The sequence below is a fragment of the Nyctibius grandis genome, chromosome 2 (assembly GCF_013368605.1).
Source record: "Nyctibius grandis isolate bNycGra1 chromosome 2, bNycGra1.pri, whole genome shotgun sequence".
NCBI lineage: Eukaryota > Metazoa > Chordata > Aves > Nyctibiiformes > Nyctibiidae > Nyctibius > Nyctibius grandis.
Genome location: NC_090659.1, coordinates 92,928,907 through 92,953,838, shown reverse-complemented (window position 1 = coordinate 92,953,838; position 24,932 = coordinate 92,928,907). Strand labels below are relative to the sequence as shown.

Below are 24,932 nucleotides of genomic sequence, written 5' to 3'. Positions count from 1 at the left end.
TTTTCCCCCATATTATTGAATAACACACTTCAGAAGAGATGCGGTCATGCATGCTTTTGCTTAAATACAAGCATGTACTATATTTGTTTAAATAATGCTTATATATATGTAAGTCTTACGAAAAGGCTAAGATTATCCAAAAGTTGGTGGGGAGAATCTTTACATGCAAAGTGCAGACACAAAAACCACCTAGATAAAAAAGGACTAATTTAACACACATGACAGAGACCATAGGAGCACCTCAGCCAGCAGTAGAAGTGTTACTGTGTGGCTGGGAAATTACTGCTGCCTGGACTGTCAAGTAAGCAGAGGGCAATGCAGAGCTAAGCCTTACAGTAATGTATGAAGAGCACTCAGATACAAAATCAAGATAAATATCTCACTTTTATCCATGGCTTCCTTGCGAGGCTGTCCTTCTTTCCTTTATCTTTCCACTGTTTTACAAGAAACGTCTGCTTTCTAGAGGAGGGGGGAGGTTCAGCCACAGTGAGCGTGTGTTTTTTACCCTTTTTTCTGTTTGCTAACTCTGTGGATCTGATCATCATTTCTCTGTTGTCTGGTCATTGCTTTTGCGTGTAGTTAAGTGCTTTCCACTGCTTTTTCACCGGCTGCATTGCAGGATGGCAGTGTGTCCTCAGCACATACCTCCTCAGCATGCTTATGCTTTGGGAATACCTTTCCACCACCATATGCATATATTTATATGCCTTCTGTCATGGGATTCCTTCCGGGGTCCAACGCTGTGGCTTTCAAGAGGAAGATAGCTACTGCTTCTTCATTCTGGGGCCATGGTTTCACCAGGGCGAGTGACCACTGTAGCGTTAGTTGGCACACCTTGACTTGTTAAAGATGAATGCTTTGTAATGAGAAATTATGCCACCAGACAGCAGATTAGTGATTGATGTAAGATGGAGAGTTATAGATTGTAATTGTGCTAGCAAGATATGAGATGATACTTAAAGTATAATTTTAACAGTATTTAATTAAGTGGAACAGTAGATTAACCACCACTATCCTAAATAAACACATACAGAAAAATTGCAAAATATAAATGCTCATTATTGCCTCTGCTGTCAGTGACTGACTTGGAGATGGGGTGATTGACTTGGAGCTGATACAGAACTGCTTGATTTACAAACTGAATTTTAACTCTTTTCTAGTTGTTCTCTTTTAATGCAGGCAGGGGAAGGCAACTCATCTGTTCAGTGCTGCATGGTTCACTGGATGGGGAGAAGATGACATATTTTATCCGGTCACTGAGATATCACTGTGTCCTTTCACTCTGTGTGTAGCAATTAAAGCAAAGTGAATAATTTAATCGACAAATTCAATCTCTTGTTCTTCCTATGGAAGTATTATTACCTCCAGTTTATTTTTTGTTTGAATTGCCTGATGGCAGATTTCTCTCATCACCTCAGTTGCTGACAAACTGTAATTAGGTATCCTTGTGCACGGTGCTAGCTAAAGAAGGTGCGTGGAGCCAGTTCCTTCACCAGTTTGTTTAATCACCTTTGTGTGCTGGCTCCAAAGGATTTTGGGAGCCCGGCCTCCCTTGCTTTGTCAAGCTGTGTAAATCCCATATCAATTATACGTCCTCTTCTGGAAGCAAATCATGGAGTGTACAAGCTTCGAATTTGCTTTGCATGACTATTTGTAGGAAGCAAACATAAAAGGAGCTTGTGTTCAGCCACAATAAATTCATTGTTAATTTGAAGTGAATATTTATATCTTTCTTTTTGCTGTTTGCCTGACACTACTAGCAATTAATTTGGTATTGAGCTAATTCTGCCCAACCTATTCCTGGTCAGAATTTTCAGTCCCTGTGTTTGCAATACATTTTGTACATGCTATTTTGTCCTTAATGCCTTTACAGCATGTTTATTAGAAAGAGGTTTTAAATTATTTTTCAACAGTACTGGAGACTTGTTTTAATGAGCAATAGTTAGATATATTAGGGAGACACATTCACCTGATTAATGTGATAGTTAACTGAGCAACAAAATTGCCTTGTGAAGAAGCAGCTGTACACAGAGTTGAAGCAGTAAGAAAGTTTGAGGGAACGTGAAGAAAATATTTAAAGGAAGATAATTTAAAATAGGGTACCAAGCAAGCTGACGGCTAAGTATAAATATACAGTGTTAGCTTGCTGGTTGGTTGGTTCGTTGCTTGGTCTGTTAGTTACATGCATGTGCTCAAACACATGCCTGTATTTATTAGCAGACAGTTTATATAGGCTTGACTGAAAGATACTGCATTGAAATGATGGGATGGATATTCAAGGACTGTAGAAAAAGATGAGGAGGATGGGTCCTTCAGGTCTGTGTTGGAGATGAAATTGTGCTGCAGCCAGCACTTTAATTGCATGCAGTGTTGGCATCCAGCTTCAGTGCTAATATGTGCTTTTGGAAACAGATCCACCACAGAATTTTAGTGCAAGATACTTCCACTCATGCATTTGGGTGGCATCTTCCCTTCTTTTTACAAGCAGTGTTTGCAAAGGGAGATGTTGCAGCGGGAGCCCAGCAGAAACTTATGACTAGATCACCAGGTTTCATTCCTGCAGAGGGTTGTGGCATCCATGGAGAGAAGAACCACAAGGAGATTAGTGGAGACACAGTGCACTGAGGCCAAAAAGTGGCACAGCAGCAGACACAACTAGGAGAGGAGAGTTGAAGTGTGAATGCTAGAGGAAACACAGCTCAGCTGGTTTCTCTCATGTAGTTTCCAACTTTGCTTATATGATGGATATCTCCTCACAAGACTGAAAATACAGAATGTTCCAAAGTCATGGCATGGTGTAAGCCATCCCACTCACAAACTTACTGAACCACTTACAGCTCGACACAACCCTTCTGTTTTCAAGTCTGGGCTGGTGTCTGTGTTCCTGCCCACTCATATATCAGTGAGGGCAGGAACTTTTCTTTCCAAAAGGAAAGGTGAGCTGACTGTATGGGAAGTTGCATTCTTGTTCACATGCTTTTAACCAGATGAGAGCTGTACAGATAACTCAGTCTGAGAAAACTAACTGGCTTTTCATGCCATGCAAACACTTTGGGAACACAGAGTAGGGAGAAGACTGATAAGATGCTTTGTCAAGATCAAAACTGAGTGAAACTGGGCTGGGCACATTACTGGGATTTTAAGAGATTTTGAAGAAAATAGAGGAAAATGAGAAGGCAATTAACTTACACCTATTTGGAAGAGGAAAATGCTCTCGTGAGTGATGAGCACCCTGTACCACCTTCACTGGTTCAGCTCATCTCTGTTGTGATAATTCTTTGCAAAGCATTTTAAATCCTTGCCTGGCTAACATGATGGACATACAAATTACTTTAATTATGCTTTGAATGCTTATTTCGAAGCCAGAATGGATGCTGGACTGATGGTTGGAGAGTCAGACTAGAATTCAGCAGATCTGGATTCATTTCAAATTCCTGTCATAGCTTTGCTTTAACAGGTCTTTAGAAGGTAACTTTTTTGTCTGCACCTCGTTTTATTGTCTGCAAAGAGGAAATAATGATCCAATGGTCCACCCATGTTGCCCTGCCTTACTGATTTAGCCGGTAGAATTTCTGGGGCTGTATATGTGCCTTGGGTCAGCAGTGCTCCAGCCCTCCTGGGCCATATCAGCCCGCTGTTTCAAAAGCTTTTGTCTTCCCTGGCTTGGAGGGAACGTTCCCAGTGATGTGTGGATTTGGGCTCTACTTGCCTTTTGTTATCTTTCATACAGCACCTTTCTTAGACCTGTTTTGTAGAAGACCTGGGGCACTGGGGTCAGCTTGGTGACTGTGCAGGACAGCTGTGAGCATTTCAGATTGCCTTGTGGAAGCCTAAGACAGGCCCCCAGTTCAACAGACGGACTGAGCACATGCTTAATCTCTGCCTATTCAACAAATGCTTTAAACATAAACATGTTCCAAAGTGTTTTGCTATAGATGGGTGAGCTCCAAAATGTGCTGCTGTGCTTTGCTAGATAAGGATCAGTATTTTTCTCTGAAAGAACTCATTATAGGACAGATGCATTAGCACTGACTACATTTTAGGTAAGAGGCTCGACACTTTGCTATCTATGTGACAACCAAAGTAGACAAAACCAGAAAAAAAAATTATAAATTGCTTCCTGACATGTAAATACAGATTATTTAGTGTTATAATTTGCACATGTATTATAGATTAATGCTATCAAGCTAAACTATGTGATGGAAACCACTCATGCTAATCTTGTGTTCTTTATTCTTCAAAACCAACAAAACTCATCTGCTGAAGAATATACTGAATTGTTGAGTACAAGGTTCTTTTTTCTTACATACAATTTGAAAAGCACACCAAGATAAGAGAGTTGAAGTGGTATAGGTAATGTGTTCCAATGCAGAGAGTTTTCCTGTTTATTAAGAAAACCCTCAAATGATTTAAGAAATTACTGATTTAAAAAATAGCAAATAATGTATTACACTATCACTTTTGAAAACTTTGGGAGTTTAATGTAATTTAACAGCCAGCCATTTATATGTGATCACAACTTGCCATAAACCTAATGCTGTGCAGCTGATAAAGAGCGACAGAAAAAGTGGATGATCCAAAGTACACGCAGTCAAAGCATCCCAGCCTGAATGTATCAACCCCTATATAAATCACATATAGAAAACTGTCAAGCCTGGGCTTTTAAAGTGCCTGAGACAGAATAGTGTATGAAGCAAGCGCAGCATCCAAAGTTTGTAAAAGCAACTTCTGCCTGATAATATGTATACACACTTGTGTATGTACATGTATGCATACATACATATATGTATTTTACACTGTACGGTATGTATTCAGACCTGATACAGAAGTGTGAATGGAAGAAGTGCTGTACACTTGCCATCTGAAAAACTGCCTGCCTTAACTGTTGAGCCTTCTTCCCTCACCCCTGTCCTCAGGCTTCCCAGTCACGTTTGCAAAGCTCAGCCCTTCGCTAGCATCGTGCTGAAAGGAAAATTTGGCATGATTTCCTTCTTTTTAACTGGGGCCCTTTCCCTGGTTTGCTTGACAGATACAGTCCTCAGCAGTACCTGAAAGGGATTCAAATCCCTCCCTACCATCTTCGTCCCTTGTATTTTTTTCCAGGTGAACACTCTGCAACTCTCTCAACAAAGTGGAATTTCTTTTTTTCTTTCCAGGACCCAAGTATGAACATTTCTGGTAGGAGGCACGTAACAGAAACGCATTTGCCAAATGCTGCTGCCTCTTTCCTTGGATATGGGAAAGTATTTTGTTGAAATGGGAAAACCAAATGAATAGAGTCCGCCAGTCCCACATGCCTCCTGTCTGTAAGCATACCCACCCTGGGGACGTGGGCTGTGTTACTGACTCGGGGGAATGGATTTAGAGGAGTCCTTTGTTGAAATATTGGCAGCACATCACTGGACTCGCTGTCGTTGCAGATGGAGAGCTTTGCCGAACAGATGGATTCTCAGCTTTCTGAAAGAAAGGGAAGGTACTTGATGTACCACGGTGGGAAAGGAGGGGGGTATTCCACGCATACGGAAAGGCAGGAAAGCAGGCACGTTCTGCGCTTTTTGGTGCACTTGGAGCCTAGCAACCTTTCTCTGGCAAACTTGTTGGGAAAGCGTAAGCATGGCACTCTGTGAGAGGGCGAAGGGACTGTAACAGACGTGGAGGAAGTAACTTGCACAGAAGCAATAAAAATGAAGGCAAAGTCTAGAAAAACCTGCTCTCCAGAGTGTATAGCTAAGTATTATGTGCTAGGGATGGGGAAGTGCTCCTGCCCAGGATCAGAGGTGCACTCAATTAAGGCACAGCACTAGTGCCAGAACAGCATAACTGGAACAGAGGTCCAGTTAATACTTTAAGGTCTATTGTGTTGTGAAAGAGGCCAGAGATAAATGTTACCTGCCACTCTGAAGCCAGGAATCCCTATTTTTGAGCAGTGTATGCATCGGTTTTGTACCATGGTGGCGCAGTGTGTTCAATGGCCTTGTTCAGATCCTGTATTGCCTCTTGCACTCTTCATCCTCCTCCCTTTCCCTCCCATCTTGTTCATTCCTCACTTCTATCTTAATTGTTATGGCAGGATCAGTTCTGTACAGCACCCAAGAGCCTGCAAACCTGACTCGAAATGATGTTATCTGATCCAATATTTACTGCTAAAATCTTCCTGCAGTTGCCAAGTGAAGTGTGATAAGGAAGCTGCATGAACTGAAAGGAGCGATCATATGTTAGTGTTCTGCCTTAACTCGCTACAACTTTTCAGTCACTTCACACACACACACACACACACACAAAATTAGCAGAAATATTGTACTTTATTGCGGTACAATTTCGGATATGATAACATTGGACTTCAATCTTGATTTTTACCTCTTAGCTTAATTAGACAATTTCAACACCTCTTGAACACAGACATTAAAGTTGTTTAGCAATAGTAAGGATGCCAAAAGCCTTGGAAATCCAGATTTTCTGAGAAAAAAATTAATGTGATAAAGGGCAAAAATGTCAAGGTTCTTTCAAAGAGTGATTCGCTGCTGAAAGTAGCTATGCAAAAATATCACTTTCTTAAATAATGACTCTGGCTTCTGTTCATACTCAGAGTTGTGTCTGCAGCAATAGAAATGTCTAAAGCCTTTTTCCTGAAAAATAAAGCAAACTGGATTACATGCCCACTTGTGCATTAACTGTGCTCCATTTTGCAGAACCGAATTCTCAGGGAGGCTCTGAGATAAAATAAACAAGGAATCCCATCATTGAATTTTAGTATGAACATTTTTCAGATCGTTGTGCCTGGATCTCTGCCAAGTTTCAGCCCTATAATAAATTAATTCCAACCCACACAAAAGAGAAGGGGAAAAAAAAACCACCAACAATTTCTACAAGACAAAAACACTGGGCAGTTTTTGTGGGGAAACAAGTGGCCAAGAATAATTTATTGGAAAAGTAATTATCTAAAGAGAGAGTGGGCTCTTCTCTCTAATTGGAAATGCTAACATTTTGCAGCCTTACTAAATGCAGTGTAGGAGGAGCATCAGCATTTTACTTCACCAACCTGGTTAAATTGAATATAAAGTTAAGATGTTGCTTCTTTTTTTTTTTTTTTATTTCTCCTTACACCCAGCACTGCAATTGGGCCCAATTCCCTCTCTGTGGCAAAATCTAATCTGGCTGCCACAGGACCTGTGAAATTCATGGAGGTGATGAGCCAGGGTCTGCTTTCTGCATTGTATGTCTGGCTTTATCGAATCTCTAGACACCCTCAGATAATAAATATTTCATATGTTGGACAGGTGAAAGGTTTCCTTCAGCTGCAGATCTGCTTCCAAGGCAACCGATTCCTGTCATTTGAACACTTTAAACAATGTTGAAAACAAAGCTTGCTTTCTCGTTTTCTCCTCTATGATTTTATGTGTAAAGCATTATCTGTCTCCCTCCTGTCCCTCCTACAAGCAGATACAGAAAAGCTGATAGCATTAACAAGTAATTCTAAACAATTTATAACCTAAACGTATTCTCTCTTCCAGTCAAGATGGGATGAAAAATGCCATTTCATTTTACAAGAATAGAATAAATACCCAGAGATATGAAATTGCCTGGGTTAGCATCTATAAATACTCTGTATGCAAAAAATATATGCAACCACAGTACTACACTCTGCTTTACAGTATATTTCTCCATTATGATGGGTGTTTCCTCAATACCATTGTCCAGCAATTCTGTTATAGAGTTGGGGGGTTTTTTTTGGAGGGGGGGGCAGTACCCCAAGTCTTTCTTTGAGAAAAGTTACTGAGAAGATTGTTAGAAAAATGTCTTAAATCGCATCTGATTTCTGCCAATGACAGTGCTTGTGACAGATCTTCTGGAAAATGTCTGCTCTATCCTTTACATCTTGCAGCTGAACAAGGTCTTCTGAAGTATAGATTTGCTTGTTCTTCCTCTGCACATTTCTAAGTGTAATGGGCAGCTGCCCTCCCTCCTCCTCTCAAGCCTTCCCCATGTCCGGACTTTCTGACTCGTGCTGTGCTCCACACCCAACTTTAGACCAATGCATGCATCCACTGCTGATGACTTCACCAAGCGCTTCTCTTTCCTGCCTGCTGTGTCAGTTGTGATGAAAGGAGAAATCTGTTGGAGCGGTGGTGAAATTTTGGTAGGCAGACTCCCAAGTAAAGGGATTTTCTACCATCTCATATCAGGCTCAGAGACACTTATACTTGCATCTGACCTTCTGCGTGGATGTTCCCTTAATGCATTTAAGGCATTTCTCCAGAAGACACACAGCTGTTTTAGGAAATAAGATGGAGAATACATTTTGGGGTGAGACTGATGGGTTTTAGGTATTCTGATGACGATCCATGCATAGGTGGCTTATTTAATCTCTCTGTCCTCTCTTTCTACTTACTGTACAGTTGCTTTGCAGTGGTGCTCTCTTTGGGGACTAGGAGGACATTCTAGATCAGTTCAGAAAGACTGACATGACATGCACGACTGCTGGTTTGGGTTTAGGGGGGAGATGGGATGTGGGTAGTTTGTGATAGGCGTCTTTGTGCCTGGTAGCTCTGTGGCTGATCCCCCTATTAGAAACAATTAAACTATATCTGACCTTGCAGGCCTTTCCCTTCTGTTTCCAGGCATATAGATTTTAGCCAGCAGGTCTCTGGTTAACCCCTCCTCACTGTTGTTTATTTCCTGCCACTCCGCAGACACACCACTGAGCATTAAGTATGTGAACTCAAAGACGCTCCCTCTCTCCCGAACGGTCTTAATAGCAAACAGTCACGAGCCGGGCTTCTCCAGGCAGAATTATTTCTACCTAAGAAATACAGGCTTCAGGAGTATGCCCTTTCTCTCACCCTTTTCAGATTGCATTAAAAGCATCCACTTCAAGAAACTACAACTGTGTTTATTCGAGTGTTGAATTTGGAAGTAGTGCCGGGATCCCTGCCACGGCACGCTTGAACCGTGAAACCCAGGTCAGTTCCATTTTTTGGTTTTCGTGTACTGGCACAGCGCTGCAGCAGTCTGAGCTTCCAGGTCTCTGTGGGAGCAATACTTCTTTTAACATGCAGAAAACATCATATTTGATTTTATAACCTTACCTCTTGTGTTTTTGTTTTTTTTTATTTTGTACTACTAAACCAAAATGTCAGGGTGGCATGTCAGTAAACACAATGCGTTCAAAATGGATCATGCTGACAGGTTTGAAAATGAAATGCTCTCTTTTAAACAAGCAGGAACAGCTCAGGCTTTCCTTCCTGCCCACCAGGCTATCCCTGGAGTTGAGGGGACAGCTGTGCTTAATCTGCCTTGTGCTCTGTCACTGTGACTGCGGGCTGTTGCACTATATAACACGCTCTTGGGCTATGGGAGGATAACAAGTTTCAATCACTTTTCACTGAGGTTGACCTTGTGACCCAAAGGCTACTGACTCAATAGCCCCTTAGTTTTGTCAGTGAATCGACCCCTTCTCTGTCTTCCAGCCTTTTATGGTATCAGGGATTTTGTGGATTTGTTGTACTGCTAGAGAGAAAGGTGCTGGGACAGCTATTGCACTGCCTGCAACTGATGGGTGATGTTACTAGGGTTCCCTGGGGTATTTTCTAAGGAGGCTCTTTTGTTAATAAGTCTGCTCTAGATCTCAGACTCCAAATTTTACCCAAACTGAGTTTGCATTTTTGATATTTCATATGCGTAGTCTTTCACTGCAAGGTGGGACAATCAAAGGTAGCAAGATTTGGTACCTGCAATGTTTGTTCCCCCTAAATGTATGTTGGATGACTCTAATTGAAGGCACAGGACTGTTCGTCTGCTTATTGGGAAAACATCTGGAGGCAGCAATGCTTTCTGTAGTGAAATTTGTTGGTGTTCTACTGTGGTGTGGATCTGGCTTCCCTTTTATCTTCTATCCCCTGGTCCCCAGTGGTTGTATGCTTTGATGTTGCTAGAGAGCTCTTGGAGTAAGTGTTCCTCTCAGTGAAAGCTATGCTGCTGTCATTTTTTTATGTTTCATACAATGGGTGAAGAATAATCTGGAATACACCCAAACATGGGCTTTTCATTACCGAGAAAGCTGCAGTTAGAGCCTTTGTCACCTTCCATCACCAAAAAAGAGTCTGGAGAGCAACTACCTTCTCCAGCTCCAAGTCTTCTCCAGCTCTTCTGTGGTGCATTGACTTACTCTGCTTCTAAGCATGTTTCCCTTCTTTTCAACTTTTCTTTCTTGTGCATGTGTTCCTTTACTAATTATTTTAGGTCAAGTCTGCAAAAGCTGAGCAGAATACAGTAGAGGTAAAGCTCTGATCTTCCTGCAGCAGGAAAATTTGTATGAAAAGATAAATAACTTTTTTAGGTATTATATTTATCAAAGACAATGGGGAGGTAAGTTTTGAGTGACTGAGAATTTTGTAACTGCACCATTAATGTTTAATTACTATTGGCAGCCAAGAAGTGCCTTTCTGGATTAACCAGACACTCTGCTTCAGGGATATGCATAGGTGGCAGAAAGTGATAAAGCTGGTGAAACCGCACCTCTGGGAACATGTAATGGGATCTTTCCTGTGATATGCAAATGACGCTGCCAAGTTGCTGTATAAACAATTCATGGGAGAAGCAGTGAGAGGTAGTTAAATAGCTGTATCTTATATCAAAGATAAAATCCATCACTGGGAATGGAAAAATGAGTCAAAAGAGTGGTTTCGGTTTAAAATATAAATAAATAATTTAAAAAATCTTTGCCCAAAGCATGTAGTTGCACTAAAGAGTAAATAGCAAATGATTTATCACAATTGTTGCAGTTCGAAGTAAATGAGTGTTTAGGAAACCAGTGTGCACAGAGTTTGTGCAAAACAAGACTTTTTCTAGTACAAGTAATCTAACCAATAATGCTACGTTTTTTTTTTTAACTGAGAAAAAAGATTACTTCACAAATGTTAATTTGGTTACTTTTCAGGCAGAAGACATGCACTGCTTACGTTTCAGTGATAAAACCAATCCTGCTATGTCTGTTCTAAGCACGAGCAATGATCTCTGGCAGCCCAGCAAAACATACATCAGGGTCGTATACAGCCATAGATCAATGAGTGTGCGCAAACCTTATTGACACCAGCAGAAGCTGAGCTCATGGCTTCAGTCTGGGTTTCCACTTTTTGCATTTTATACTATATGAGGAGGAGATTCCTCCAATAAATCAAAGATTACTCATTCACAAATGTCATCGAAGCCCTCAGTGATGTTGCATCCATCTGCATTGTTTTTCCACAGAGGTCAGTCCCCGTAGCACTTGCTTTCCTTCAGCCCTTTGCTCTATCTGCTGTTCATTTAGGATCTGATGTGGCTCAGCTGAAGCCAACTGAGAAGCCCCTGATTAACATCAGTGGGAGCTGGATCATGTGCTCAGTCCTAAGGGACCAGCAGTAGAAAATTTAAGACAACAGCAAGGAATATTAAAGCATCATGAGGCAAGGGAAATATTTTTGGCCTGTGACTTTCTTTTGTTTTGCTATGTAATAGGAATGATACTCTAGATAGACTTGAACAGTCATGAGAAACAGATCCCACATTCAGCAAATGTATCTGATTCTGTTCTATGTTTAATCACCCACGAAAGCTGTGTCAGATGCTCTTCTACCAGGAACAATATCTCCTAATTAACGGTAATTAAGGTATATTATAACAACAGGATGTGAAACTAGATGGATCTGTCTCTTGACATTTCAAATTTAGATTTTTTTTCCTGCCAACTCTCTTAATATGTTTCAATTAATGATAACAGAGGCCAGGCTATTCTCAGTGATGGATCTACATACATGAATCTTAGTACGAGAGACATGAGATGGGGCATGAATCTTTCCACCATTAAAGCCCCCTTAGAAACATGCATGGACCCCAATTAAGCTGAATTTACTGGCCTGGATGTTGATTATTAGGAAGCCAGGGGTGAAAGCTTGGTTGCCTTATCCTGGAAAGTGCAAAAACAGTGCCAGAGACAGCATGAAAATCTGGTACCTTATCTGCAGGTTCTTCATAGGTTGTGTCACCATTCATAGCAGGTATGGCATCTCTTTTCATTCACTGAGAAACCATATGAACCTGTTTTATTCATGTACTATTCGAACAAGCAATTTTTTTACTTGAGTGCCCAACAAAAAGATTTGGTTATCATCTGGAAAATTATTGCTTCTCCTCTGAGCTGTGGCAGACATGAAGGCTTCACCAACTGATAAGCATTTGGAGAGCTAATCAGTAGTAAAGCTTGGGTATAGTCTTTGTGTAGATAGCTTAACAATTAAGACTTTTTAAACTATTCCTGAATGAAGGGAAATTGCCAACTTAAAAGAGAGAATTTCCTAGCTCAGGCATTTCTGGCCATGTAATTAAACCGAATATGCTGTTCTCTTGCCCCTAGCTATAGTTGTCCTAAAGAACGACATTGAATTTCTACCAACGCTGAATTCTTGTTTGTACACTGAAATATGGACTAACACAACAATGTGCTACAACTCCAGCTGGTGACTCCTCCCAAAGTTGGTGGTGCTTCACTGTGTGCCAGTGATGCACTTCACAGTGTCACCAATCCATGGGACTTGGGCAGGAGTTCGCTGTTTCAAAGATGACTGTAGATGAAACTGGGTTTCTGCAGATTTTAGTATGGTGTATAGATATTTGCCTGAAGTAATCTATCAGATGTCATAAAGCATAAGCCTTCAGAAGGTCTTGTGTAAAACACTGGGGAAAAAAGATGAAAAGCATATCTCCCGTGCTATTCCACTGAGCAGCTCTATTATGATCAGGACTTAATTTAAGTGATCTACTATATCTGTGATTGCACAATATAGTCATGTTCCTGGGGTTACTTTTTTTTTTGTCATTTATTTTTAGCTACCTCAGTTCCCTGTAACTTCCTCAAGAAAATATTTCATAGATTTATTTGAAATATGTTCCCAAGCACAATTGTGTTCCCAAGTAAATCAGTTATCTGATTGAGAAATGACATGATTACAAACTTTTAGTTTTCTTTTAAGATACCAGTAAACAATTTTTTTAAAGTCTCATATTTTATTTGCATCTTATGGGCCCGTACTTGCTAGATCACACGCAGAAAATATTTTTGTACGCTCCTGCTATGTATGACTAAGAAAGGAGCTGTAGATAGAACAAGATGAGATACAGGCTGTAATTTACACCTGACAGAGTGTGAATTTCATTGCGAGTCCTTTTAAAGGAAACTTGCTATTTTTTCCACATTCAGATGGAAAGCGATTCCATAAGAAATTATGATCATTGTCTTTTTTTTGTTTGTTCCACTCTGCTTTGGTTTTGATTTTTACTAGGGAAAAAAAAATATTCTTCGATCTAATGCAATCCTGTGTTATCTACAGGCCCAGGTCATGGTCCTGTGATGCTGGACATACCCCATAAGCAGAGAACAGCCTGACTAGGCAAGATTAATAAAGTGTAGGATAAAGAAAGTATTATCACACCATTTCATGGGTGGGGGATCAAGGCATAGACAGTTTAAATTACGTGCCCAGAGTCTATTGCAGAGCTATATGAGGAACAGGAATGTCCTGGATCCCCGTACAGTTGCTTTTCTATTTCTAGAGAACTGAAGAACCCTTATTTGTTGTGGCTGAACTGCAATTTTGGATACTTTGGAAGACATTTGGAGATAGAAGGGGTCTGTTGGTCTTTTCTACTAGAAGAAATATTAGCAGGCAACTAAAAGAATGATAAATGGGACCCATTCAAACTGTTCCACTTGCTGTTGCTCTGAGCTTCAGACAAGAAGGTACACAGAGGTCGTTTAATCTGACCACATATATATCACAGGCCACTAGTGTCACCCAGGCACTCCTAAATTAAACCATGTATTTTAGACAGAAATACACCAGTCTCACAAGCTGTTTTCTATTCAGACCGTAAATTCAAAGGAAAGGGCTTTGTACTCTACATGTATCTGCTTTGCACCTCCAGTAGTATCACCTGGATAAACAAGGGCAGTTCATACTCCTGTCAGTTTAATCCCTTGCATCATCACAATTATTTTGACTTATTTGATACCTTGGAGCTTAAAAGAACAAACTAACCATTAATAAGATGAGCGGAGATGGTGCCAAAGAGGCATGGGCACTGAACCTGGCACCCTGTTCTCTCTCCTGTGTGCTAGAATTGCTCTGTGCTGCTGTAGGGGAAGTAGTGAGCAGTGGCCATCGAGCTCCTTTGGGGGAAGCTGAGGGAAACTGCTGCACCCCAGCATCCTTTACACAGGCTATGTCCACTGCACATTCAAGGGGTGAAGTCAAGGTTTAGTCCCAGGAGAGCATGGCGCAGAAGTTTACTGGATGACAATATAAACAAACAAGTCAAAAGCCATCAGTTACCATATTAATAGCTACAGGCCAAATGCTTTATTCATAATGTTGCAGTGAAAGTATTAACATTGCATTTGTTTAAAAAGTAACCAGTAGACCATTTGTGACCCTTATAATACACATGTGAAGCAGTGCTCTGCTGGTTTACACTGGTTACATTCTGCTTTATATTTTCCGGAAGGACAATTTGCAAGGATTTTTACTGCAGTAACAACTGCTATTTATGAATATAAGTAACTAATTTACCAAAGTTTCACACGGTGAATTCATGGCTTCTACTTCACCGTTAAAGGTTCTGCAAATCTTTTGGTCTTGTTGCTGACTTTGGGTTGTTTCTGACTGTATCTTGAAGCCTGGAAATACTGTATTACAGTAAAGTAAATACATTATTCTTGTTATTGCCCTTGTTATCAGAAAATATTTATATAGTGCAGTAAATTTACATTGTACTTTACCAACATAGATAAAGACAAATTCTCTGCCCTGAAGAGCTTTTAATTCAAATAAGACAAACAAACCTACAACACTTCGGAAAAGAGTGGGTGAAAGGTTTATTAACTACGTGAAAGGGATGGAGGGCCTGCATGAGGAGAGAGAGGAATGCTATCATCATCAGTGTTCCTAATTTTACATGACAGTAACATCTGAAAAGTCTCAAAAGGGACAAAAGCCTGGCTGCACGAGGTGCTATGCAGAAGCCTAGCAGGAGGGTGGCCTTGCCCCTGGATCTCAGAGTACCACTGGCTCGCTGACATCCCTGCCCAGGGGGCTCCTGGCCAAAGCCAGCATCAGTCCAATTACAGCACAAGGACCACTGGGTCTCTAGTAGGTTTTAGCCCTGCCTGAGGGGAAAATCCACATGATTTCCTGCCCTGAAGAGTTATAGTTGAAATTGGAGAAAGCAAATGCACATACAAGAAAGCGTTTCAAGGAAAGGGGAGTGGAAGGGTTGTTGGCTGGATAAAGGTACAGCAGGACCTCCCTGGAGGGAGGGCTTTTAGCATCATTATATTCACCACCATCTACAGCTCAAGCCTTCTCTGCCCAGACCTCCTGACAGCTAGTTACAAGGGAGAAGCCTTGAAATAATTTTTGTTGCCTGATCATAGCTGATGCACAGTAACTGCTGTTCTCCTGCTCTGATCTTGTGTTAAATATGGGATTGCTTCTCCCTCAATGGAAAAGAAAGAAGGTGTCCAAGTGTCCTGTGAAGAAGACCACACCCACAGAGTATGTGATATTCCTAAATTTGTAGCCCTACGGTAACTTGTTAGTGGTCCCATACACAACTGTTCAGAAAACAGACAAAAATCCTGGCTCTGCTTAGCAACTTAATTCAACCTCTGCTGAAAGCTAATGAGTATGAGAGAGCACAAAGAGCCTGGAAGCTCTGCTCTGTCCTGTGGGAGGTGGGAAATCTTTTTTTGTTCCCCTTATTTACCCACAGCAAAAACCTGGGAAAAGGCAAAGGACAGAGGAAAACTCCCTGTATCTGTCCTTACCTCCTAATCAAAATAAGATGCTGCCCCCAAGCATGGCATGAAGGATTAAGAAAGCCAGTAGCAGCCTGGGCAAGGCTGATGGGCAGAAATAAGGAACTGTGGTAGCTGAGAGGTGTGTGTGCTCCACACTGATCTTTAAAATGGGAGTTGAGTTGCAAGGAGCAAGGGAGTTAAGTGTCCGGTAAAGAAATGGGGCTGAGGAGATGGGTTTCATTTGGACGTAGGTAGAAAAGGTCCAGGATTAATTCTCTTTCCAGAGAACAAGCAGATGTAGGGCATCACAGTTGTAGGAAATGTGTTTGAGTGGGCAGCTCCTGTTGTCAAACACTAATAGTCATAAGTTGGCATATTCACTGGGGATGGGCAGGAAAAAATTCAGAAAGCAAACCATCTCTCTCTCTAAATATCCATATGTATCTGTATTTTGCAATATTCTTATGACTTATTGCAAACTGACTCATGATTTCTGTTCTCCTGAGATTTGCTGTGCTAGAGTTATCAGGCAGGCAAAGGACAGGAGTGGGAGCCGAGTCCCTCGGGACTGAGTGTCTCGTTGGGATTAATACGGTATGCAGGTAGCTGAGCAGTAGTTGGGCTCCCAAGGCACAGTTTGCTCAGCCCAGCCCAGCTCATCTCATCCCTTGGGTGTCTGACAAAGCAGATGTCCATATCCAAAACTGCAGTGTAGAGTTCTAGCGAGAGAATGTGTACCTCCAAGGTGTGTTTCATTGCCTAGTGAGGTAGGTGTCTGAAACAGGCCGTTGGAAGTGTCTTGTTCTCCCCATTGGGGATGAGGGCAGCAGAAAAGTTCAGGTGTACATGTCTGCGTTTGCTGAAGTTAACTGAGATGAATCCCTCCCTCCCCTAATGAAACAGCACTATAACAGACAATACCGTCTTGGCTATGAAGAGATATTTGGATGAGGGAATGGCCCATGGCAGACTAAGGCAAGAAATGTGCCTCCATTGTAAGGGGAAGCGTGGAGTCAATGGATGGAAACAAAAAAAAATACAAAGGAAAGCAAGAAAGAGTATTGTGAGGTAAATTGAGAAGAACAGGAGATATACTAAGAGGAATGGAAGGATTACAAGATAAATGAGACCAGGGAGCACACTACCAATTCAGAGCTTGTAGCTGGCGAAAAGAACCTGAGTGTGATGTGCTAAGAGGATGGCAGCTTTTGGAGTGAAGACAGATGCAAGTTGATAGAAGAGATACTGAGTTTTTCTTTTAAGCAGAATTTGTCACCAGAAACCTTGAATTAAAACAAACACAACAAGCCTGAACCTCTTTTCTAGAGTTTCACTTATCAGCCATCACTGAGAGAACACTTGATGGTCTTGCATAAAATTTTGATCAATATAACTTTGGATAGCTTCAGTACTCTGCGAAAAAGTGTTCTGCAGATCACCCAGGCACTTAACCAAGGACAATTACATGTCACCTCTTGTCACAATTTGGTCCAATGATAGAACTATATTTTAAAAACATGAAAATGGTTTGATTGACAAGGATTTTTTTTTTCCATAGATCTCTGCCTGAAAAGATGAGCTGCTTTAACTCCAGGAGTTCAATTATACAGGCTTTGAAGGAGAAGAAAAATGATAATGAATGCATTTTAGAAACTTCTAAAAAGTTACTTAAAATAGTCTTTCCAAACATAATGTTGCCATGCGAAACTCAACTGTCTCCTGGTCTTCTGGGGCTAGAATTTGGAAATTTGGAAATTTGGAAATTCAGTAATGAGGCTCCCCTGCCTCTGATGGACTGTATGATACTGTCCCCAGGGCTCTGCCACAGACAGGGCTTACAAGTCAAGCTGTTCATTCTTTCAGGAGATGGCGTGAGAGTGATTTCACTTTAGGTTAGCCAGAAAGCTAAAATGCTCTTTCTGGAAGTGTGTCCCAACTTGCTTTAGGTTTTTTTTTTCTTGTTTTTTTTTTCTCTTTTTCTTCATTTGTTTTTCTTAAAAAAACCCAACCAAATAACCCTTTGTATTGCAGCTGCTTGAAGTAGCTATAGTAAACATGAGGTAAGGACACCGTATGGTAGAGTGGGAGAAGGTATGTGATAAGTGCAGTGCTTTTATATAGGTGTTCCCTCAAGCCCAGATAGATAAGAAATGGCATGTATAGCCCACTTATAATGACTGGCCTAAGTACTTTATGGCATCAAGGAGGCGTTCCAGTATCTCTCACTTCAGTGTTCAGCCTTCCAGTGAAGTTGGTGAAGGGTGTTTGCTGAAGACCTGCTTTGGGTGCTTTCTCTGTTGTCTGAAATACAGTGGTATGGGATGTCATGTTTTTAAAGCAGTCGGTGGCCTTTAGTAGAAAACAGTGTGATACAGGGCCTACTATTAAAATACTGCTGTGAGTAATTAAAATATTTCAGAATCTTTTTTTTTTTGTTGTTAAACAAAAATTCTTAAAGTGCAGAAATTTAAAGGAAGGGCTGGTCTAATTTAGTCAGTAAGCCACTGCCCTCTTAAATGGAGAGCAAGTGATTCACAATTGCAAGTCGTCTCGACAGAGTGAAAAACGGAGACACAATCATCAATTCACAACAGCGTTTTGTGTTCGGGGAATAATCAGACCTGTTTTTATCTAGCTTGCAAAGTTGCTTTTTTTTCCCCTTCCAGATGATTTCAGAACTGCTTATGCTTTTTCAATCACTGAGCTGGACTTCTATAATGCTTTGCTTAATGTACCTCCAGATTCTGTTATTTATAGACTTCAGTATATTCAGACTGCAGCTGCTAAAATACACACAAAAGAAAAAGCACATTTGTAACCTGTTAAGGCTTTGCTCTGAGATGCCAGTGAAGTTCAGGATTTAGCATGAAATATTAGCAGGTGACCTTTCAAGGAGCATTGCAAGAGAACACCTGTTTATCTATCTTGAAGACCTTGGTTTTATTTTTTTTTCACTGTTGAAATCTTCCAGTGTTCTGCTTCCTGAGGGAAATCTGGCCTTTGTGTGTACCATGTGTTATCTTCAGGAAGTACTAGGGCAGAGGATTTAAGTAATGCAACATCTCAAATGAGCAGTTCTTCCAAAAGATGTGTTTTGTGCAAATTTGCTTTGTTAAATTTAGAAGGAAACTGTAAATATATTGTGATTTTTCTCTAAGTTGTCTTAGTCCTATCAGTATGGTCATGATTTACTCGTTAACTGTTTTTCAGTGACAATTGGTGGAAAGGATCCTTTGTAACTATGTAAAAACCTACATAGTGTACATAGTGAAAAGTGAAATCTCTTAATGCTGCAGCATATGTTTTATGAGTTTAGAAGATGATGATATAGTCTTTTAATGGCATAATCTAGAATGAGCAAAGGTGTTATAATTCATTCATAAGACAAAAAATAAGAAGAATTATGTAAGTGAACACATAACCAGAGCTCCCATTTAGGCTCTAAGGGTTGGACCCTGCTTATCTTCACTGGCTTCTGCCTAATTAAGCTGTTTTATTAAGGATTAAGTGCCAGTTTCTGGAGAATCAATCTTTGCTTTCAAAGGCCTCCTGTAAGAGGGAGACGTGACAGACAAAACCAGGTAAACAGGGTGACTCTCTGGAGACCCGAGAAAGCAACTGGCTTCTCTTCAATAGAGCTGCGTGGGGAAAAAGCATACGTTAGGTGCCTAAGTTAGGGTCTCATCCCAGAAAATAAGACACACTTTCAAAAATACTCTGGTACCTCATGTATTTTTTAAATTGAATTAGTAAATGGGGTTGGTTGTGTTTTTTAAATTGTTGCAAGAAATGTGTGTTTTTTCTTCAATTCCTTTTGAATTTCAGAATTTAGGTGAGGTTTTCTAGGTGTTAACATACCACTAACCATACAAAAATATGAGATGATGCCTCTTCTTGAAACGCTGTACATGCAATGTTATTCATAAAAGCCATCTTCAGGGTCACATTGGAGATGCTCTTTTTTTTCATGTGCTCCAGGTAGGCTGATTACGACACAAAAGTATCATGTTCATTGTTGCTACTCCCAGCTTTCTTCTTCATCTTAAGATGGTCAGGAAGAAATGGATAGTGACTGACAACAAATCCTTGTCTATCTTTTCTTTCTTTTTCTTGCTTCTTTACTGGAAGTCCTGTCTGCAGCTGGAGAAATAAAAACACTGGGAAGAACCAGTACAAAACACTTGATATATTTTAGAAGACAGCTGGAGCTAGCCTGGTAAATGACCTGTGCTTTGGCAGGTCAGGTGGAGTGTGACCAACCTAATGACCACTGTCCTATGAATCACAGTGAACAGTAACAAACACTTCGCACATGCTGTTCTTATAAGAACTGGAAAACTTGCCTAGATGTAACAGTTCACAAGATACCACATTGCTCCTGCCCATCTGCGTTATCTTGAGAAAGGGAGCCAATAACACTTAAGGTCTTTGCGACTCGTAGTCCCAGGTTTCAAAAGGTTGATGGCATCAGTCTTTTCCTTGAAGGATTTAGTGGTCGCTAAAATTAGACAAAGAGGTGAAATGACTGAAGGTCACCCAGCAGGTCGGTGTCAGAACTGGGCAGAGAACCTCCTCCTTGCATCCCAGGGCTGGCCACTGACCTGGGCACTCCACAGAGCCTTGTTACAGTGGTGCATTAAATCAGCTTCGCTCCGTGTCGTAATTCATTGTGGTGTTATGGATATCTAAAAGGTAGAATTTTAACTTAGCAATCTGCTGTGTTATTGAATTAGTTTTATGTTGTGTTAATTTCTTTGTCTCATGGCATTCATTGCCTGTGATAATTGATGCACAATATATAACTGACTTCTGTATTCATTTGGGTAACTGCATTTAATTGCCTGGCATAAAATATGCGTACTAAGTACAATCTGCTATGACTGCTATGACTGAGAAGTGCTCATTGGTATGGACTTCAGAGTGCTTTATCTTCCTGACAACCTGTCTGAGGAAAGTCTAAATGTCTCCCACAATCCACTATTCAAGGAACTTGCACTGTGTCTGCAAAAAGAGAGACCACAAAAAGTGTCCCATGGAATTGCTTTACAAAGTGTTTGGCATTAAAATTTAGTTAATCATCAGAAGCTCTCAGTTAAGGAAGTTTGTATAAACATCCCTGCCCCTCCCAAACCTCAAGGAACAGCAGCACCTGGAACACTTTACACATTTTCTCCTGTAAATCAGGATTATGGCTTTATTTGCTTCTCCTGTGTTACTGTGAAGTTACTCCTGTGGAGTAAAGCTACTCTCATGCACGAGTGTTTACAAACACAGATTTCTATTACATATATCTTCAGGTCATTAATGCCCAGAGGAGTACTAATGAGTTATAAATCAGGAATACTTTCTAAAGGTGTGATGTCAGTGAAATGGTGGTGATTAATGTCTGCTCAGGATACATGGGATCCCTGCGTAAGCTTACACTTTCTTGCCTGTTTAACCAGTATCACAGTGATTCCTTTTATTCTTAAGAAAGCAGGGTCTTTACTAAAAGATGTATTTCTCATCATACACAGCATTTTGCTTTTTATGTGACCTAGTGAGTGGGTTTATTTGCTTCCCTGGCTTGTTTTGTTTCCAGTGTTGTGAAGGGTACAATAGTGCAGTGTCTGAGCTATACAAAGAAACGCTGAAATTTGCCCAAAGCTGATTTTACTTTAAGCATTAATGAAACCTTCCCCCATCTGAATTTTCAAAAATTTTTCAACAAAAGCTAATGGTTCAGTCTAAATCAGGTGTGAAATGCCTGTGAGATTATTTTAGCCATATTATGTTGCTCTGTGTTAATGTAACTGGTGAGTTGTCGGTACAAGGGATGTTCGCAATTAGTATTTTTCTTTTTAAGAGGGTTAGTTTCTACAGGCTGAGTCCTTCAGGATGTAGCATTAGTTCTGCCTACAGCTTGCTGCAAATTATTCAGTGTTCATAGGTGCGTTTATGCTTGTTACTCAGCTCTCTTCCACTGACAAAATAGCCTGCAGCAGTTCTTGGTTAGATAGGACTAGTTCCACTTTAGGCTCCTTATGTGCTCTTCTGTGTTTTTTTCCCCTGCACTGCATCCAGGTCCTGCTGATAAAACAGTAGGCTTGATGGCCAGAGAGAAAGTAAAGCTACCCAGAGCCAGCCTGGGCTATGAGAATATGTTTTGAGCAAAGACTTTCATGGCATGCTAGGAAGAGCTGGTGGCATGGTACAATAGGAGCTTCACCAATTAACCCACTGATTCTGCTTTATTTCATATTTATGGTGTTTTGTTCTTCCTCCTCTGCAAGGACTTTAACAAATACTTGTGGCTAATTCATGAAAGTATACCAAAAATTGAAATAAATGGACAACTTGTTAGAAGGCAAACACCAGAAAAGTCACCTATTAGTTCTCATCTAGCTGAGGTGCATTTATCTAGCCCAGTGTCTGATTCTTTATGAACCAGTTCCCATTTCTGGCAGAGCTGCAATGTGGATTTGGGGGGAAGACAGTGTAGAGTTCAGCAGCAGACTTCGTTATGTCACCCAGCACACACTTCAGAAGGCAGTAAAACAAGGGGAGAGGAGGTGACAGAGAGAGTCTGACACCCATTTTCTGCCCCTTATCCCAATAATCTGTACCTTGGCAGGTCATCTTCCAAAACCGTGGGGCAGCACCTCCTTCCTCCCCGTTAGTCAGGGTGATGCATTATGGGGACAAGCAACTAGCACACAGCAAGGAATGAAGAGGCATTTCATCGCTATTGGTTTTCAGATGCACCTTCCTACATCAAGGCAACAAGGCTCTCCATCATGGGAAGAAGTGAACCACTCTCGTCTGGGCTATTCAGCATATATTTGTAAATCAGGATTGATTTGGGAGTGATTCATAAAGAGCAAAGGGGGCTGTACGATGTGAGAAATAACTTATTGACAAGGAATAATTCAGCCAGCTCTAACCTTGAAATAAATGTTTGTCATCAGAAGTTTGTAGCTGGAGTGGAAAGAACTAAGTACAAGTTTAAAGAGCTGAACAGGAGACACCCAGTTTTTAAAAACTTGACATAAATCTCAAGTGGCTTTCCTTATGTTAGTCACATTCCCTGCAGAGGACTTTCATTCAATGTTTGTTTGATGTTTATAGATGTTATTTAACAGCTAATTTTATCATAAAAATATTTTATGTTATGTATAACAAATAGTGGAGATCAAATAAGAATTGGAATTGCAAATTCAAGTATTAAGAGTTGATAAATATTGACTTTTAAATAGACCCTCTGTAGATTTCAACAAAATGCTTTTTAGCCTAGCATACTGGTTATTTGAAAATTACAACATACTAAAAAAACATACAGTATTGTCTGATCCTGACTTTTTCTTCACTCTTACAACTATTGATGTGATCATGTTCCTATAAAGTGATCTGTACAGTCTCAGGGAACTATAATATAAAACTTTCCAGCTTGTACTTTATGCACATCACATGAAAAAAAGAAAAGCGTGGGAGGTACTAAGCTAAAATATAGTGTAATCATGTTAATTGTGTCTTTTCTAAAGATGAATTCTTAGGGTTTGCATGTTGGATACCTCTTAATTAAGGTCTTTCAAGTACTTTTTAAAAGACAGCACAAATATCTTGGGGTTGAACAAGTTACCGACACGCACCTGCACATCATTAATGATGGCTCTGAACACTTGGAAGCACTTGGTCAGTTGTTGGCCACTAGTACCAAAGACTATAGGTCAGACCCCTTAGGCTGCTGGCTAGCCAAAAAAATAACGGAGCCCCTCCTTTGCCCATAGTCACATGTAACTAATGGACAAAGACTAACATGGGTGTGTATATGTGTTCATCTTCACCTCAGTGTTTTCTCCCTTTGCTGTGAGTGCTGGGAGCTCACAGCCTTTGGTCACACCTCTTACCTGTTCCCTCATTCAGCCTCCTTTCCAATCAGCGATGCACTACCGTGGTGAGCTTCACAAACAGCAACAACAACAGCAAGAAGTTACCTTTATGTAAAATTCATGGTCTGACAGATTCCTGATGAAAGCAATGTGATTTTGCTAGTTGCAGATACTCCACCTTTCCTTCGAGCTAACTAACCTTTGTAAGCCAAAGATATGGTGTTAGTTAAGGAGCAGGCATCATCCTCAGCTTTGTTAGGTTTTCTTACTTTTCCATGCCTCTGCAGGCTCCACTCTGTAAATCATTGCAGAGTATTTTTTTTTCCTTTTCATCTCAGAACAGGAGACTATTTCCTTGAAACTTGCAGCATCAGTTACTTGTTAACAGTTAAAAAAAAAATCATATTCATCCTTTAATATGTTCTTTCAGCTGATGCCTTCACGCCGAGGAGGCTGTGTAGCCACTGGTAAGACCTAATTTGTGAAGGGCTTTTCAGCAGCCTGACAGGTTCATATGTGGTGCTGTTTTTTCAGCAGGCGAGGATGAGCGTTTGCTGAAACGCCTCTATGGCGGCCGCTAAATGCGTGCAAGGAGCCTGGGGCTGGTGATCCAGCAGGAGTGGGTAGGAGCTTCGAGTGGATTCCCAAAGCGGTCTGTTGTTTTGCAACTATGTTCTAACTGTGGCACTTGATAGCTGATTTCGTCTTTTCTCTTTCAGAGCCTAATGAGCTGTGTGTGGGCCCTGTGTTCGGTGACAGCCCATCTCAAGATGCTGCTAATACAGTAGTTAATTATTCCTAGCTGAAGAAGTCTAACAGGAGCAAAAGGAACTGGAGAAAAGCAATGGCTGCTGGTAAATATCTCAGGTCTGAAAAGGCTGTAAGAAAATAGCTGGAAATAGCTGATTTCAGTTGTGATGGGAGGGAGGAAGCACAAATGTGTGATCACACCTTGTGTTTGGAGGTTCAGTATCAGAAAGGTACCGTGCCTTAACTATCCAACCCACTCTTCCTTCCCCAACCCAAGAAAATCCATACCTAGGCTCAGCTTATTTTGATCATATTCATTGTAATTCTCTGTTGTTTTTAGAATAAAACTTTGTATTTCCAATAGTGGATTGATTTGGTTTGACTGCTTTTTAGTTAGGGGATGATGTATTCTTAAGTCTTTTACAAAAAAAAAAAAAAAGATCGCACCACATAGAAAACAGGTCTTTCATTGGAGGGTGTTT

The 24,932-nt window shown here is 40.7% G+C and overlaps 1 protein-coding gene across 1 annotated transcript in view; it reads left to right on the top strand.

Moving 5' to 3' along the window:
- The window catches only part of ENOX1 (ecto-NOX disulfide-thiol exchanger 1), a 391,653-nt gene that overhangs the window by 218,800 nt on the left and 147,921 nt on the right, over positions 1-24,932 (top strand). Inside the window, exon 4 of the mRNA XM_068424932.1 lies at positions 24,420-24,554. Within this exon, the coding sequence (XP_068281033.1) occupies positions 24,545-24,554 (10 nt within the window). The 5' untranslated portion in view covers positions 24,420-24,544. The remainder of the gene's footprint in view (positions 1-24,419; positions 24,555-24,932) is intronic.